Here is an 18303-nt window from a genome sequence, read left to right on the forward strand (position 1 = left end):
TTTCAAACCCCAACAATCCACGCCAGCACGAAGCGTGGCGAGCGGACGCGCTACGCATCCTCCGGACTTGTTCATACCCCCACCTTCCACGTTGGCGTGGAGTTGATTTTATAATAATGAGTACAAATGTTCTAATAAAATAATGAGCGCTATGTAGAAAGTCATACATTCAAGCCAAGTTAATTCAATAAATGTACAGTCAAATGTAATATTCAGTTGTAAGAATAAGGCAAACATATTACAAAATATTGCAAGCATCAATATTTTCATACTGTATGTACTGTACTATTCCTTCTTCGCAACCTAGATATGTTCGTATATGAGAATGGCTCGGCACTTCACTCTTATCTGACTGACTTCTCAATTAAAGGTTTATCTGACATCCAAGAGCTTCAGTTACCAGTTTTTGTAACATTTCTGCTCATCTACCTCATCATCCTCCTAGGAAATACCAGCATCTTCATTGCAATCTCTTTCAATTCTCATCTGCATACACCTATGTACATGTTCTTGATGAATCTTTCCATCACTGACATTATTTATACATCAAGCATTCTGCCAAAACTACTACATATGATCATCACAAAAAATAACACAATCTCGTTTTGGGGATGTATATACCAGATGTATTTATTTTTAGCCATGGCTTGCACTGAGGTCCTCATACTTGCAGGTATGGCATACGACCGGTATGTGGCCATCTGTCACCCTCTGCATTATATTGTACTTATGAGTATGAAACTATCTGTTGTAATAGCAGCGGTTGCATGGACTGCTGGGTTTATAGACACTAGTGGGCATGCAGTCCTCATATCTAGACTGTCCTTTTGTGCCTCCCACGTTATTGACCATTTCTTCTGTGATGTTATCCCACTGCTAAAGATCTCCTGCAGTGACACATATCTGGTAGAAATGATTACCTACATTGAAGGGACGGTAATATTGTCATCAACATTTATACTTACGTTGGTGTCATACATCTTTATTATCTCCACCATAATCAAGATAAAATCTTCAGAAGGTCGACATAAAGCATTTTCTACCTGTTCCTCCCACCTAACCTGTGTTGTTATATTTTATGGGACAATAATCTGTTTGTACATGAGGCCCACCACAAGCTATACCCCAAAACAAGACAAGTTTATTGCTCTTCTGTATGCCATATTGGTTCCTCTCCTAAACCCAGTTATTTACAGTCTCAAAAACAAAGAAATGAAATTAGCTCTGATAAAATTGAAGAATAAGGTAGTTTGAAACAAGCAAACTCCAATACTGTATCAAGTATCTTCCTAAATGGTTTTACCACAAATCAAAACAAATCATTTCCATAAAACATAAATGAAAAATAATGGATTCCTTTTTTCGTTATTTCCTCTAAAATATATATTCAGTTGTGTTTTTCCATAAAGTTTTAGTGAAACACGGTTTACAGTAGCTTTAAAGATTTGTCTCCATTAAAGATAATACACACATATGGTGCCGTGCTCATCTGTATTGCTGGCACACCAAGATGACCCATCTTGGCGTGCTGCTCACCAGGAAAGGGACGCGCAAGCATCTCACATGCTTACTCATCCATTGCGGTGAATGGGGCCTGCGAGCTTCTCAGACCAATGCAAGGCCGGCGACAGGGAGGGGGGGAGGTCAAGGGGGACAAGTGTGATTGGCCCCAGCGATCTGAAGGGCCCCAGAGCTTCCATGCTCCAGCATGGCCACTGCCTGTACTAGCTGACCTGTCAGTGACCCTAGGGGGCCGGCCGTTTACTGTGCACCATCTGTGTGAGTCTGACTGATTCACTGTGTGCCAATGCCATCTACTGTGTGCGCCCTGGCGCTTGGCACTCAGAGCCGCCTACTCTGTGTGTGCGCATGGCCGTACCCACCGCTGGCGCCTCAGTCTCTGGCTCCTGTGAATGACCTGCCCTGCCTGTTTGTAGTGCTCAGTGTTCTTTTGTGAAAGTGACAGGCCAGCAGCAGCCAGAAGTCAGCAGGAAGCAGCAGCCAGGATCCAGCAGGAACCAGGAGCTATCAGGACTGAGAACGAGAGAAGTCTGTACCTGAAAGCAGGATCTTGAGCAGCAAAAGGTTAAATGAGCCTCATGCAGAAGAGGGTTGTATGGATTTGGGATTAGGTGGGGGGCCACAGAAATAGCATTGTATAGAGCCCCAAGATTTCTGTTGCTAGCCCTGCACCAAGACATGCTTCATTTGTGCCAAGGTGAGCCTTGAGCCGCTCATACGGGGTATGTCACACCAGGGAGTTGTCTATGGAAATAAGAATACCATGAGCCCCAGACATTGTGGGGGAAATTTACTAATATGAATTCGTAAACAATAGGTGTATTCGTAGGCAGAAATACACCTATTTTTTACTCATTTGTATTTTCGGGATTTACTATCCCTAAAATACAGCAATTCGTATTCCTAAAGATGGCACATTCGTATTTGTATTTACAAATACGAATGTCTACACCATCGATAGAATACGACAGGAATCACCATTCAAAAGAATGGTGGTTCCTAATGTACTAAGCAGCCGTATTGATAATACGGCTGCTAATTGGCGTGAAACAGGCACGCAAATACGACAGGAAAATACACCTTATGGTCAGGTAAGTCCCCTCCAGGACTTACCTGACCAGGCTGAAGCCTGGTGCTGTCCCCGGTGGCCCTGTGCGGTGGCCACCTGGGCTGATTGAAGTGTAAAAAAATAGATGAAAAACTATTGTTTAAACTGTGGAACTATGAGTCCCAGCAAGTATTCCCCGCAAGCTAGGACTTGGAGAACCACAAGTCCCAGCCTGCGGGACATTAAAGGGCCTGCTGGCACTTGTAGTTCCACAGTAATAAAAATAGTATAATAAATACACACTGACACAATGAAAATAAAACTTTAATTCATCCAAAGACCATACATACTGATACTTACCTATCTTGAGCCTGTAGGTAGCCCTTGGTCCTGGTGTCCGGTGTCCTGTGTCATCCTCCATGTCCATGTCGACGTCTGTGTTGTCCTCCAGGTCCATGGTGGTGTCTGGGTCTGAAGTAATTCATGGTGGAGCTGTGGAAGGAAATCCTACTCACCTGGTCCTGTGGCGAAGATCTCTTCTCTTGATCCGCCGTAGTCCAGGTATTCTTCAGCATGTCGGCGCTCCCCGCACTCTCCGAATCGGACTGAGGAGAGACGCAGAGATCCTTCATCTACCGCGCCTCTTCTCAGAATGATTTCTATTGGCCGACTAGCGGCCAATCAGGAGCCAAGAAAGTCGGCTCCAGATTGGCCGCTAGGCGGCCTATAGAAATCATTCTGAGAAGAGGCGCAGAAGATGAAACATCTCTGCGTGTCTCCTCAGTCCGATGCGGAGAGTGCGGGGAGCGCCGACATGCTGAAGAATACCTGGACTACGGCAGATCAAGAGAAGAGATCTTCGCCACAGGACCAGGTGAGTAGGATTTCCTTCCACAGCTCCACCATGGATTATTTCGGACCTGGAAACCGCCATGGACATGGAGGACGACACAGGACACCGGACACCAGGACCGAGGGCTACCTACCTCAAGATAGGTAAGTATCAGTATGTATGGGCTTTGGATGAATTAAAGTTTTATTTTCATTGTGTCAGTGTGTATTTATTTTACTATTTTTATTACTGTGGAACTACAAGTGCCAGCGGGCCCTTTAATGCCCCGCAGGCTGGGACTTGTGGTTCTCCAAGTCCCAGCTTGCAGGGGAGGCTTGCTGGGACTCATAGTTCCACAGTTTTAAACAATAGTTTTTCATCTATTTGTTTACACTTCAATCAGCCCGGTGGGCACCGCACAGGGCCACCGGGGACAGCACCAGGCTTCAGCCTGGTCATGTAAGTCCTGGAGGGGGGGACCCCTTTATTTGGGGGGTCCCCACTTCCCCAGGACCCCTGGCCAGGCTGACTGGTCAGTAGGGATGAATGTTTTGGCCGCGGGACCTTATATAGTAAGTGTCTCCCGGCTGTGACATTACCCTGCTCTGGCTGGTTTGGCCTGGGGCTGGTTCTTAAAATACGGGGGACCCCTAGTCATTTTGTCCCCCGTATTTTGGGAACCAGCTCTGGACCTGGAGCCTGGGGCTGGTTGTAAAAAATCGGGGAACCCCTATTTGTCGGGTTCCCTAATTTTTTATTACCGGCCCCATATCCTTCAGCCTGGTGCTGGTTACAGCTGTGGGGGGGGGGACCCCACGCTGTTTATTTATTTAATTATTATTTTTTTCTATTTTTTTTTTACACACTGCAGCCTGCACGGATCTGACTGATCCATGCAGACTGCCTGAAAAATTCGTATTAGAGGCCGTAGATATGTGCCGCTAATACGAATTACGACGACATCGGAGGGTTACAAAGCAGTTGTATATGATTGCTTTGTAAATTCCCCTCCGGAACATGACTTTGCATATGGCTGAAACAGTCTAATGCAGTCGTAGGAAAAATACTAATACGAATTTCAAGGGAATTCATATTAGTAAATTTCCCCCTGTGTATCAAGTTCAGCTCTTACCTGAAGATCAGTAATATATTCCATTGATGCTGAGGACCAAATTTGTAATATCTGGGCGAGCGATTTTTTGATTGTATGCCTTAACTTAAGGCATACAATCAGATGCGATGCGACGCGATTTTAGCCAAAATTGCATGCGATGCAATGCGATTTTCCCATAGGAACCAATGTTAAATGGTCCCAAATGATCCCTGAGACCATTAGGGTCAATGTGAAATGCCCCCCAGGCCCCCCCATTGTTTATATGCCCCCTCATTGTTAACGCCACCCCACCATCAACGCCATCCCGAAGAGTGGAGAGCGCAGCGAGCCCGCGAGGGCCGGCGTTACGCGTCCTCCGACCTTTTCATACCCCCACTATCCACGTCGGCGTGGAGTTGATTTTGGATAGTGTGGTGAGCGCAGTGGATAGTGGGGGTATGCAGAGCCAGATTAAGGTCTAAATGGGCCTGGAGCTGAAAATTATCAAGGGCCTATTATGCGCAATAATAGGGGTTGTGGCCAGCACCTAATAATGTGGGAGGGGTGACCAGTGTTCTGGTTGGGTGGTCTGCTCATGGGTGTGGCTCTATTTGTCTAAATACTTTCAACGAATTATAAATGCCTGGAAAAGGCAGGGGGCTGGCATAGGAAAAATGCAGGGAGATATATTGGCGAGTGCCCTCCAAAGGTGCACCCGCAGGATGCCGATGCCCTAAGATACTTGCGGGGTGAGGCAGCACTCCAGTCATAAATAAAAATACTGAAAGCCGAAACGTGGTAGACAACATTTCAGCACCTTTTATGTGTTCACCTCTGTTTACCACACCATATACCCCTTATACAAATCATGCACCACAATAGTAACCCCCTTATACTGTACTTGCCTCTTACACATTATGCCACATGGAATGAGCCAAAATTCATACCGACTGAGACAAAATTCACACTATGACACATGGATTGACCCAAAATAAACATTATACCAAACAAATTGAGCAATGATGCACTGGGGCATTGCGCGCCGAATTTACACCATAATGCCCATTACATGTTAAAGCCACACACCATAATGTCTATTAAAAATTATGCTACATAAGTGCTGCTTACCTACATGCTCATTGCCAGGAGTTCCATGCTCATTGCCAGGGGTTCCATGCTCATTGCCATGTGGGATTACATGCTCATTACCAAAGGGGAATACATTTCGTTATAACTGGGGGACAGCCGCCGCCGGGCAGAAAGGACAGCTGGGCAGAGAACAGGGGGCTGCCCGGCTGTATTCAGAGCACTGCAGGTCCCGGCTATTTGAAATATTACCCCTTTCACACCATAAAATGCAGGGACTTACCCAATAATATGGTCCCACGATCATGCAGGGACATTCCCGGGCTGGCCCCTTTTATACCAGTCTAGTCCCTGCATTTTCTGGTTTGAGGGGGAGATAACCCCCCCCCCCCCCTTTAAACAACCAGCTATATCTTCGGAACCAACTCACCCATTTTCATGTGGGCTTCAAATGATTTTGGTCCCGTGAATCTGGGCCATTTGGTTCCAGAGAAATCTGCCCTCAAACAACATGAACAGCCATGAAATTATATTTCAGAAATGAAAAAAATTGGTTTACCCGCAATATCTCTAGAACCAATTAACCCATATGGACCAGCCTGTTATCATATTGAAGGCCCAGCAATTTGAGATCAACCTCAAGCTTCTGTGATGCCGGAGGGGGAACTGGCAGCCGTTGGAACCGGGTGGGGTTGGAATTAGTGGGTTCCATGTCATCCATGTTATCCTATGGGCAAAACGTTCCAGCTTTGCCTGGCGGTATCTTTGGTTCCCGGGAGGCTAGCAACGCGGGGCCAGGCTCGTTGGAAAGCTCTGGCCCTCAGCTACAAAATGGGCCTATTTAGAGAGTGGAGCTGTAGCTCCATCAGGCCCATTGTTAATCCGGCCCTGGGGGTATGAAAAGGTCAGAGAACACGTACAGCCGCCCCTCGCGGGCCTGGGGGCCATTTGGGACCATTTAACAGTGATTCCTATGGAAAAATCGGGTCCATCGCAGCGCATTCGATTTGGTTGCATGTGATGCGATGCAATGCGATTTTTCCGACCCGATGAAAAAATCGGGTACCCAGATAATACACAAGTACCCCAAATTTTATTTATTAAAGCTGACATTGAAGGAGAAGAATGTAGCAATGAGGAGTTTTGGTATTGATGAATATATGGAGACATAGCTTATCTTTGGGCTTAGAGATTCCACTCATTGGCTTGCACAGCAAAATGTATATCAGATATTTAGGGTATGTGAAATTGATCACACTGCCAGCCATAGAGAGGACCTCATCCCAATAAGTAGAAATCAGAGGGCATCCCACCATACTGTATAAGTATAAAAGTTCCTTTATTCCCACAATTCCACCAGCAAAGGTCTGGAGATGTTAGGAAAATAGAGTGTAATTTTTCAGGAACCAGATACCAATGTGAGTAAATAAAAAGTTTGTTAATATACGTCTTTGCTATAAGTAGTCAGATATCTGCCCAATCCTTCTATACTGATTCCTAAGTCCGTTTCCCAAGCTCTTTCAAAAGATTCTTTAAGAGTATATAATAGAAATGGCTCCTTTATGCTTAGGGCTCTAGTTGCAGATGTGTTCAAACACAGTCCATGGCCTGGTACCTTGTGTCTTACAGGTAGACTGAATAAAACTCTTTAATTGTATAAAGATGGAGCCACACTCATCATCACCTCGGCGCTCTGCTTGTCGAGACAGGGACGCACATCCATTCATTGCATAAAATATGGCGTACAAGCACCTCTCACACAGTCACCCCTCATTTGCGCCACAGTGCACAAAAAAGCCGCAAATATGAGCATGGCTCCATCTGTATATTCAAAATAGTGTGTGGTCACCAATTCGTATTTTTCACATAGATCTGACATTTTTTTAGGGGAAAATTCACCCAATATGCTGTATGTAGAAGCCGCATAATCCTGCATGCAACCGAAGGATGCATATATTGTAGTTACTTATACATCCCTACTGAAAATGGGGATGGCGCCAAAGGGGAGTAATTGGGGATGGGTAGGGTGCTATAACTCTCCTTTTGTTAAGTTTGTCCCAAACTATTTGAGTGGCTTAACACATGGAACATCATGTACAGAAGCTGATCTTAGAGCCAGAGAAATCCAGGGAGAAAATGAACCATTTCGAATCAGATAATCATCAAGGGTCATCCATTTTTTAGATCCCACTGTCATGTGTCATGGCATAATGTGACTCAATTGGGAGACATGATAATTATGTTCAAAAATAGGGAGGCATAGACCTCCACTAACTGATGACTTAGTAAACAAACCCGATGAAGTCTGAGCTTTTTGTTTGCCCACACAAAAGCTCTACATAGGGACTGAATTGAACATGGGAAAGAGTCCGGAACCACTTTTGGTATCATCTGAAGCATACAGTATAAAGCAGCCTGTATAAAGTATTCATTTTAAAAGAGTTGATACGTCCCATTCAGGATATATAAATATGCCCACTGACTTAGATAATCTTTAATGGTTTGCAAAATGGGGACATAGTTGGTCTTGTACAATTGGATTTAGTCATTTGAATGCTAAGTATTTAATGGATTGTGGTCACCATAGATAATCAAAGTTAAGCTACGCACATCAGTGGAAAGGTGCAGTGCTAGGTCCTCCAACTTATTACCATTGACCTTATGTCCAATGCTTCCACAATAGGCCAACATTTCAGCTTTTAAATTGGAAGTGAGGTCAAGGGAGAAGACAAGGCCAGTAGTACATCATCTTGAAAAAATTACAACTTATAATGTGCCATGTACAGAAATTCCCCTGATATCAGGGTTACCCCTAATCTTGGCCAAAGGAGGTTCAATGCTCAGGACATAAAGCAAAGGCAAAAGGGGCAACCCTGATGGGTACCATGACCCAGGTGAAACAGTGGTAAAAGAAGTCCATTAGTCAATACTGAAGTCGTTGGACCACTATGTAAGGCTTAAATTGCTGACAAAATAATCTCCAACCATTCCACAGGTATGCAGTGTCTGAAACATAAACGGACATGAAATCCATTAAAAAGCTTTTTCTGCATCCAGGGAGCAAAGTGAAGAAGGCAGTGTGAGCCTGTTAATATAATAAGTAAGGTTGACAGTGTGTCTGGTATCGTCTACGGCCTGTCTGGTATGGACAAAGCCCACCTGGTCTGGATCAATGAGCTGTAATAAATATACATTCAACCTATTGGCTAGAATCTTCACAAATAATTTAATATCTGCATATCAGAGATCAGTCTGTAATTGAGGGGATAGGTAGGGTCTTTTGGGGGTTTTGGGATAACCACAATAATATATTTCAAGGAATCGGCATGAAATTGGTCTCCATGCATAATCTTATTAAATAGAGAGACCAAATGAGGGGACAATAGACTATTAAATGTCTTACAGTAAGATGTTGGGAATCCATCTAGGCCTAGCCCCTTTGATGGTTTCTGCAATTTCACAGCCCTGTTTACTTTTACTAAGATGAAACTTCTGTTTTTTGTGGGCACAATTCAACTGTGCCAATCGCAATGTGAGTTCAACAGATCTCATTTCCTGTTCCGTTTTCCTATAACAAGCATATCTGATTACCACTCCCCAAATACTGTAACTACTTTATGAACCTCCCATGTAGTGGGAAAAAGGACATCTGAGGATACAGTAAATTCAAAGTATAATCTCCTGAAACTGAGTCATACGTAAAAGCTTCTCAATTGGTCTCCATGAGAGCTGACCCTTATGAGCATGCACGTGTTCAAAGGAGGTTAACACCATAGAGTGATCTGACCAGGCATTTGAAATGATAACTACCTTTACCAAAGTAATCAAAATTCCACTGCAGCCCAAAATCATGTCTATGCTTTACTAAGTGCCTTGTGGGTTTAAATCAAAATGTGTTATCCCGTGACATCAGGTTATGTGCTCTCCACGTGCCAAAGAGGCCAGCCCTTGCCATGTGCTTACAAAGATTCCTAGAGGGACTGTGAGAGGAAAGAATATGAAGCTGACAACTTCTGTCTAAATCTGTGGACAAAATGGTGTAAAAACCCCCTCCTATAGCTGGAGCAGATCTCATCTGTGCCAGTCCGCTCCACCACCAGCCAGCGAACTGGGTGCATGCATGTCAGAGATACTCATTCGCCCCCTTCTCGGCAATGGATGCGCAAGCGTGTGAGATGCTAGCACATCCACATTCGCCAGCCCACCCTCTGCTAGCAGCCGCCAGATACTGACATTTGGTGCGCTGGCGACAACAGGGAGAAAAAATGGCCTGGCTGACATTGAGGACTTATAAATTCACTAATTCACTACTTGATGTCCTAATTGACATACTAAAATAATATGCCTCCCATCATTATCAAATCTTTGCAAAAGTATCACAAGGCAGCACCTCTGGAATAATATATGACACATAACAGCACTGCTGGAATTATACACATGAAAGCACCCCTAGAATTATATGGCACATATGGGGCACCCCTGGATTTATACATAACACATGACACCACCACTGTAATTTTATGGCATACATGGCATACATGTGGCACCCCTGGAACCATTTACAACACATGGTGGGCACCCTTGGAATTATAAGGCCCACATGGGGCACCCCTGGAATTATACATGGCACATGTCAGCACCCCTGGAATTATACAGTATGCATGGGGCACCCCTGGTACTACACACGACACATGGCAGAACCCCATGAATTATAAATGACTCATGGCAGCAGCCCTTTAATTATACAGCTTACATGGCGGTAGTGTGGCAGCCCTGATCTACAACGGTACACCGGGCATCACAGCAGTAAAAATAAAAACATTTTGTATTTTTTTTTGTAAAGAGCCCCACAGCAGTTCCCATATATTAGTGCCCCCATTCCCTTTAGTAATGGCCCCTTAGCAGTTTCCCCATTAGTAGTTGTCCCCATAGTAATTGTCCCCATAGTAGTGTTCCCCCTTAGCAGGTGTCCCACTTAGCAGCCCCCATAGTAGCAGCCCCCTCTCAGCAACTTCTCAGCCTTTTGTCAATCCCCTGTAAGACCCTTGTTATTACATTAAATGACAGATTCTTTATCCGGACCCGATGAACAGCGATGGGCGGTGGTATGTGTGCCCACCTATGCCATCCTGTTCCTCGGGTGGTGCGAGAGAGAGTCTGAGATTCTGAGGTGAATGAAGAACTCGCCAGCTATGTTATCAGCTGACTAAGGTATATAGATGATATACTTAAAAATAATTGAGATAATTAATTAAGATCCTCAACACAAACAACCTCATCCTGAAGATTATGCGCAACATTAGTAAAAACAAATGTTTTTGGATCTACATATCTTTGCCTCAGAAGAAGGTTACATTCACTCAGAACTCTATAGAAACCTCTATGAACAACCTTTTGCATCAACAGAGCTCACACTTCCTGCCCACAATAAAGAACTCACCAAAAGGGGAGTTCCTTAGGTTGAGGAAGAATTGTACCACTACAGAGTCCTTTAACATCAAGAATCAAGAATTGAGAAAAAGACTCAATGAGAGAGGCTATAGGAAACGTTTAATCAAAACCGCAAAGTATCATGCCTCCAAGGTTAAGAGGGAGGACCTCCTCTATCCTCAAAGTGAACCTTTCTCAGACCAACCAGTTCTATGATTTTTCACAGACTTCTGCACACAGTGGAAGGATTTACAAAACATACTGTAATAGTGGAACACTGGCTTATTTGCTAAACAACAAAGATCTCCAAGTAACACTACCCAACAGACCCTCTTTCAGTTGGATAAGCCACTTCACCAGAACTCCCAGACGGGATTAAAAAATCAGAGCAACATATCCCTGCAACAACTGTAAGGCCTATAGCTATATAATGCTGCTTTCACATAGCAAAACCTGCTTTGACCCAGTATTTGAAACGTTTCTAAAAATGGTCAGACAGCTAAAAGCCCTTTCACACCACATATCTTTAAATGGTATTTTAATGAAGTTTTTGTCCTTAAATGGTATTTCAATGCCATTTTTGTCCCTTCACAATATGGAAACCCTTTCAAACCCATAAAAAAACAGTGGATGAATATAAACAGGTCTGAAATGGGTAAAACACTGCTTTATTACCGTTTAGAAAAAAAACTGTTTTATAGAACCAGTAAATTCAGGCTGTACCTTTCAGACTGCAAATATTACCATTTTGAAACGGTAAAAAAAATGTAAAATACTGGGTAAAAAGTGCAGTCTGGAAGGGGTATAAGAAGACCCAATGAGGTCAACAACAGATAGGGCAGGACTCAAACCATAAAAAAAGTTCATAAGCTGCAGCACAATGAGCATTGTCTATTGTCTTGAAAATCCATGTCATTTGAAATACGTAGGCATGATGATAGAAGCTTTTAAACATAGATTGCTGGAACATATCAGCAACATCCCAAAAGCCAGTTCAGATCAAACAAAATGAAATACACCTCCGTTGCCCGTCATTTCCTCATATATCATCAGGGGATACATAATGGATTGAAAGCATTCTGTTTATGATTCTGTGGAAACTGAACCTCTCCAAACACAGCCCAGCTCACCATCTTTGACCCATGCTCGTGAGTTTCCGGCTTTGTTCAGAAACCCGAGTGCAAATGAACGGCATAGTCTCAAGTCGTGAGACGTTGAGTCTTTAAAGGCTCGACATCTCGCGAATTTGGCACCATTTGGCACAAACGTCCCAGCAGTGCACAGCTCTGCAGTGGGGGTTGTGCTGGGTTTGTTCTGGGTTGTGCTGGGTTTTGTCAGTGACAGTAATTATCACTGACACTAGTCAGTATAGTGGGCAGGCTGTGTCAATCAGTGTACTCATGTTAGGCATGCTGTGTCAGTCAGTGTGTCAGTGCGCAGAGGGCAGAGGCTGTCAGTCAGTGTAGTGCGTAGGTGTACACAGGCAGGCTGTGTCAGTCAGCTTTTCTCTTAAATTTTTACATTGTTTGTGGTGTCTGGTGTGCTGCACTGCACTGCACACCAATACACCATAGATACTGAGATACTGTCAGAACTTTCGTGTGTGATTGTTCTGACTCCACACAGTCTTGGTCAAGCTGCATACTCAAAGAAAATAAAAAATAAAAATGATTTTGCTCTTCACTGTTTGTGTGCACTGCACCCCAATACACCATAGTGAGATACTATCAGAAGTATCATGTGTGGTTGTTCTGCCTCCACACAGTGTTGGACAAGCTGCGTACACAAAGAAAATAAAAATAAAATGTATTTTGCTCTTTATTGATTGTGTGTACTGCACCCCAATACACTATACTGATATACTGTCAGAAGTTCCGTGTGTGATTGTTCTGCCTCCACGCAATGTTGGACAAGATCCGTCCTTAAAATAAAGAAAATTAAAAAATATATATATTTTGCTCTTTATTGTTTGTATGTACTGCACCTCAATACACCATAATGATATACTGTCATTCCATATGTGATTGTTCTGCCTCCATGCAGTGTTGGACAAGGTCCATCCTAAAATTTTTATATATATATATATATATATATATATATATATATATATATATATATATATATATATATATACACCATACAATACACCATACTGATATACTGTCAGAAGTATCATGTGTGATTGTTCTTCCTCCACACAGAGTTGGACAAGGTTCCTTATTCTGGTTGAGTAATTTGCATACACATTCGCTCACAGCTGAGCGTACGGACCGCACACCTATAAGGCCACCGAAGCTGTTCATAAGGATCAACACACAAAGGGGAGTGGCGTGCTAATGCAGGTACGCTACTATGTGCATACAGATCTTAGCCTGTTTGCTAGGACTTGCAGCGTGCAGACAGCCGGACAGCCAAGCAACCAGGCTCTGCTGGTGTTTAGGTGGGTGTACAGCGCTAGGTTTGTCTGAAGAAAATATACACTACCACATGTATATAAGTATAACATTTTATTAATACAGAGAATAATTATAAATGAGAGCTCTCATAAAAAATATACAAGAATAAAAAATGTGTAAAAACCAATTGATTGGACAGAGGCTCTCTGATGTAAAAAAGGGGGCTCCACAATGTAATGCACTTAGCACGTTATATTTACCAGGGGGAGACTGGAAGATAATGTAAGTTCTCCTGGATGGTGCAGCTGTATATAGATGTGTCCTGATCCGGATAAGTGCCCAGTAGGTCCAGGTGTCAAGGTAAGTATGTTGTAGGCAGTCCTTAAGGTATATGTAAACCTGGCATTGTATTGCTGATGGCTGCTGGAAAGGAGAATGTCCTGGAGGCAGATGTAAACTGGTCCGGAAATAAAGTGCAGGATACTGTGCAGTCCTGGTATGGTGCAAATAGGCAATAAAGTTCAGTGGAGAAGTGCTGAAAGCTGTTCAACGCGTTTCGACGCTAGCCTGCACTAGTCACTCTTTTCTATTTTGTGTTTTGTTTACGTTAAATACTTCACATTCGGCAGCAGTGTCTGCCATTGATAACGTCACCACCTTTCTTGGTCTCTTAGCATGAGGTGAGCACAGCATGTATAAATAACACTGTCTGTCCATGAGTCAGGTTGTACCTGAAGATGATTAAACATCAAAACGTTGTATCATCACTTGGCTGTGGGGTCTTTTTCTTGATACCTCACACTACTGAAGGCCCGAGAGTGCCGCCCGTTACCCTGCATAAAAAAAATATGTATATATATATATATATATATATATATAATTTATATGGCTATTACTGTAAATACTGTAGATACTGTGTATTTCTGGCTGGATACTTACTGTATATTATCGGTATTTATATGTGTACTGAAGACACAGAAAATACCTAGCATATCAAATCCTTAAAAATTATATAAATCTGCGCACAACATAAATAAATTATCAGCCCCGCACTTTACTAATATAAAAGGATTTTCAAAACCCTCCATTTTTTCTAGTGGTTATTCGCAACACCATATTCGGTACTTGTTTCCTAGCAGGGCTCCCAGATTTATTATGTAAGGGAATGTAGTGAAATCGCATCACATCGCATTACTCATTATAGTAATGCGATTTTCCCATTCCTGCTCCCGGTCATTCCCGCCCCCTGTCAGATTCTCTCAGAAATCACTCTGAGGTGATTTTCTGTCATTAGAAGAAGCATACCTCAGAGCTGTGGTGATTTATTGTGATTTTTGAGATACGTATTGCGATTATCTAGATGGCTGCAATGATGAACAGGTTCATGCTGCCTCAGATGGAGGAGGAGGTGATCGCGTTTTTTCAAGGGCACCATCTGCTTCTGGTGGTGCAGAATTGCGCAAATGGCCACGTGATGCGCCTTTCTTTAAAGTAATCCATGTGGCGCTGCCATGTCAAAGTGTGCCAGCTGAAGGTCAGTCTGAGAGCGGCCCACTGGTTTCCTGGGTGCCACTTGTCCTTTGTCACCCTGGTGCGCTTTACAGTATATACTCATGGGCCCAGGAGCTGACATCCATTGAGTTTTGCCAGGAACAGCTGTACATTTCCAAAAAAACAGCTGTTTTATACAATAGATTGATGTGGGAGGCGTGCACGATGGACCTCATGGCGCAGCCGCATTGCCATATTGGTGGTCCAGGCCACATCGTTGAGGTTGACGAGAGCATGTTCGTAAGGATAAAAAGTAATGTTGGTCGTATGTTCCCACAGCAGTGGATTTTTGGGGGAATTTGCAGAGAAACGGGACAGTGCTTCCTCACGATGGTGCCAAGACGAGATGCAAGCACATTGATGGCGGCTATTCTGGAGAATGTTGAGCCAGGCACCACAATTTACAGTGACTACTGGAGGGCGTACAGCACTGAGCAACTGGAACTTGCTGGGTATCAGCACGCCCAAGTGAATCATAGATTTAACTTTATAGACCCATACCCAAAATGTGGAGCGAATGTGGGGCATGTGCAAATGGGGCAAAAAGCGCCACAGAGGTACAGCATGCCACATGCTCAATTCCTATCTCTAGGAGTTTATGTGGAGAAAAACATTGGGTAGGGATAACACATTTGAGAGAATCCTGGGAGCACTTACCCTCCTTCCTAAGGCTGATTAAGTGTTTGTTAAATAATTATGTTTTTACTGTGATTTTTTGTTATTAAATAATGTTTTACTGTTTTTAATTGATTAATTGTTGCTATTATCTTTATCGTTCTGATTTTTCATATATTTAAGTAAATTAGTTATTAGTTAACACATGTCATCATTACTGTGTCAGCTGTATGATTTTGCAGGTGTGAATGTGTTCCTAAAACACCAGCACTGTTCTCGCCACCCCGAAGCATGGCGAGTGCAGCGAACTCCACGAGGGGTGGCGGTACGCGTCCTCCGACCTTTTTATACCCCCACTATCTACGTCGGCGTGGAGTTCATTTTATATAGTGTGGCGAGCGCAGCGAGCCACCGAGCCCGAAGTGTGGCGAGTGGCCGCGGATTACTTTACATGTATACCGGGTTCGCTCGCCATGCTTGGGGCTTGGTGGCTCGCTGCTCTCACCACACTATATAAGATCAACTCCATGCCGACGTGGATCGTGGGGGATATAAAAAGCTCGGAGGACACGTTCCGCCTACGCTCGCCATGCTTCGGGGTGGCGTTGATACTGGAGGTGACGCTAAACAATGGCATAGGTGCTTTTAATTGTAAGCATCCATCACATCTCATCGCATGGGTGCTTCTACTATGAAATATTGCATCACATCGCATTGCACCTGGTGCCCTGTGATCCCATGTCATATTTCATTGTATAAGCACTCCTGTGCACTTCATATGGGGATCACATCGCACAGCACTATACACACTACGCAATGCGATTTCACTACGGAGAATAGCCCAATACGCTAAATGCGTACTGGGCTCCCTTGTAGGAAACAAGTACCCCATATTCTATATAGCGGTCCTGAGTCAAAGTCTAATATGACGGGCATACCACAGTGCTATGACATGGCCGCTCCTGATTGGCCAGACTCCCCTATTTGAACTGACAGCCTGAGTGACAGCCACACACACTGGGGAAGCAGCTGTACACAGCATGATTTCCTGGTACCCCGAATAGATGTCAGTAACACTTTGCTGATCAAGAAAGAGGTAACAGCGGTAACCCTTCACTATTTAGCTTCACTGCAGGAACTGCTAACAGCCCCAGAGGCAACTTTTCCAGGTTCCCTTCCACTATCTGGGCCACTCAGTCCCCACCTATACCAACAGCACAGGGGAACAGTAGCACCCATACTTGGGAATTACAGGTAAGGACGTGTAGAGTTGCTACACTCTTACACTATTGATAACCATAATTATTCAAATGTTTGAACAACAAATCTAAGGTCTTAGACTGCTATTTCTTAAAAAAAAATGCAAGTGCTTGTTTTGTAATTTCACAGATTGCATATTATTCCTTTTTAGTAAGTAAAGGTAACCACCTGTAGAGTTGCTGACACTATCAATTACTCATGGTTATCCATACAATAAATTGTATATGCTGTAAGACTCAAGTCTGAGACCTTTCTTGCCTTGTCATCTCTTTGTCAGCCCCTTGTCTGCAATCAAGTGCAGAAATGAAGATGGCACCAATGATTTATATAGAGTCTGGGTCTCCTGAGAAACCGACAGCAGGAAACGGTCAGCCTCTTTTTTAACTTGGAAAAATGGTGGGACCCATGGAAAAGCTTGGATGTCGCCTTGGACAGGGCCGGTGCTAGGGTTTTTGGCGCCCTCCTGCGAAATATAAATTTGCGCCCTTGCAGCAAAAAAAAAACCAAAAACAACAACTTGATTTTACAAGAAGCATGGCCGCACAATAGTACCCACGTTTCATATTACACCACACAGTAGCACAATCTGATTTACAACACCCCCCCCCCTCCCAGAAGGCAGAGCTAGAGTTGGTACTAGCATGTTTGGTGCACTTTCCAAATTCAAAACTTGCTCCCCACTGGCCAAACACAACAAAGAAATAGTGCGCGTCGTAGGCGCGTGGCAAAATTTCCTCAACCTTTCACGTTAACCTCACATAGTGACCCATATTTATGTTACACCTCACATAGTGACCCACACACAACACTATGGCTTGTAGTAGTGTTGTGTGTGTGTGTGTGTGTGTGTATGTGTGTGTATGTATGTATATATATATATATATATATATATATATATATATATATATATATATATATATATACACATACTATATTTATATATGTGTGTTCAGTAAAAAGTGTCATGGGTGCCTACCTGTGTGCACCCAGGCTGAGAGCAAGCAGTGGCAGAAGTTTTCTTATTTCAGTGCCTGCCTGGTAGGGAGCGCGCCAGAAAAGTAGGGATGATAGGAGGAGCCAGGTGCCGGGCCCGGGACACAATATAGCAAGTGGGTGGACGGTGGAGGGAGGCTGCTGTATACGAGGGACGTAGGCGCAGCGTAGAGTGGAAGAGTGTGTGGGATGTCGGCGCCAGTGACAGAGCGGGGGGAGCCGCTCTCTGACCTGTGCTGCGCTGTCATACAGGTGCAGCGTGCACAGAAGCAGGGTCAGCGCACATAGCAGCCGGAACAGCAGGGCAGGGAGGGCGCCTCTCCAGCGCAGCGCTTCCCAGCTTTGCAGGCTCTGCTGAGCGGCTAGCGCCGGCCCTGGCCTTGGATCATGTAGGTTCTGGGGGGTTCAGTTCTCTGGGAAATGAACATGCTCATGCCTAGATTCTGTGTATATTTTATGTGGAAGACATATTTGAATG

General features: G+C 43.9%; 1 protein-coding gene across 1 annotated transcript; it reads left to right on the top strand.

The window, feature by feature from the left end:
• Positions 1 to 309: 309 nt before the first annotated feature.
• On the top strand, positions 310 to 1254 carry LOC146009731 (olfactory receptor 5M11-like). Its single transcript, XM_083150192.1, has one exon. The coding sequence runs from the start codon at positions 310 to 312 to the stop codon at positions 1252 to 1254; it is 945 nt and encodes a 314-aa protein (XP_083006318.1).
• The last annotated feature ends 17049 nt before the right edge of the window (positions 1255 to 18303 follow it).

The sequence above is a fragment of the Crinia signifera genome, chromosome 6, assembly GCF_055691185.1.
Source record: "Crinia signifera chromosome 6, ASM5569118v1, whole genome shotgun sequence".
Classification (NCBI taxonomy): domain Eukaryota; kingdom Metazoa; phylum Chordata; class Amphibia; order Anura; family Myobatrachidae; genus Crinia; species Crinia signifera.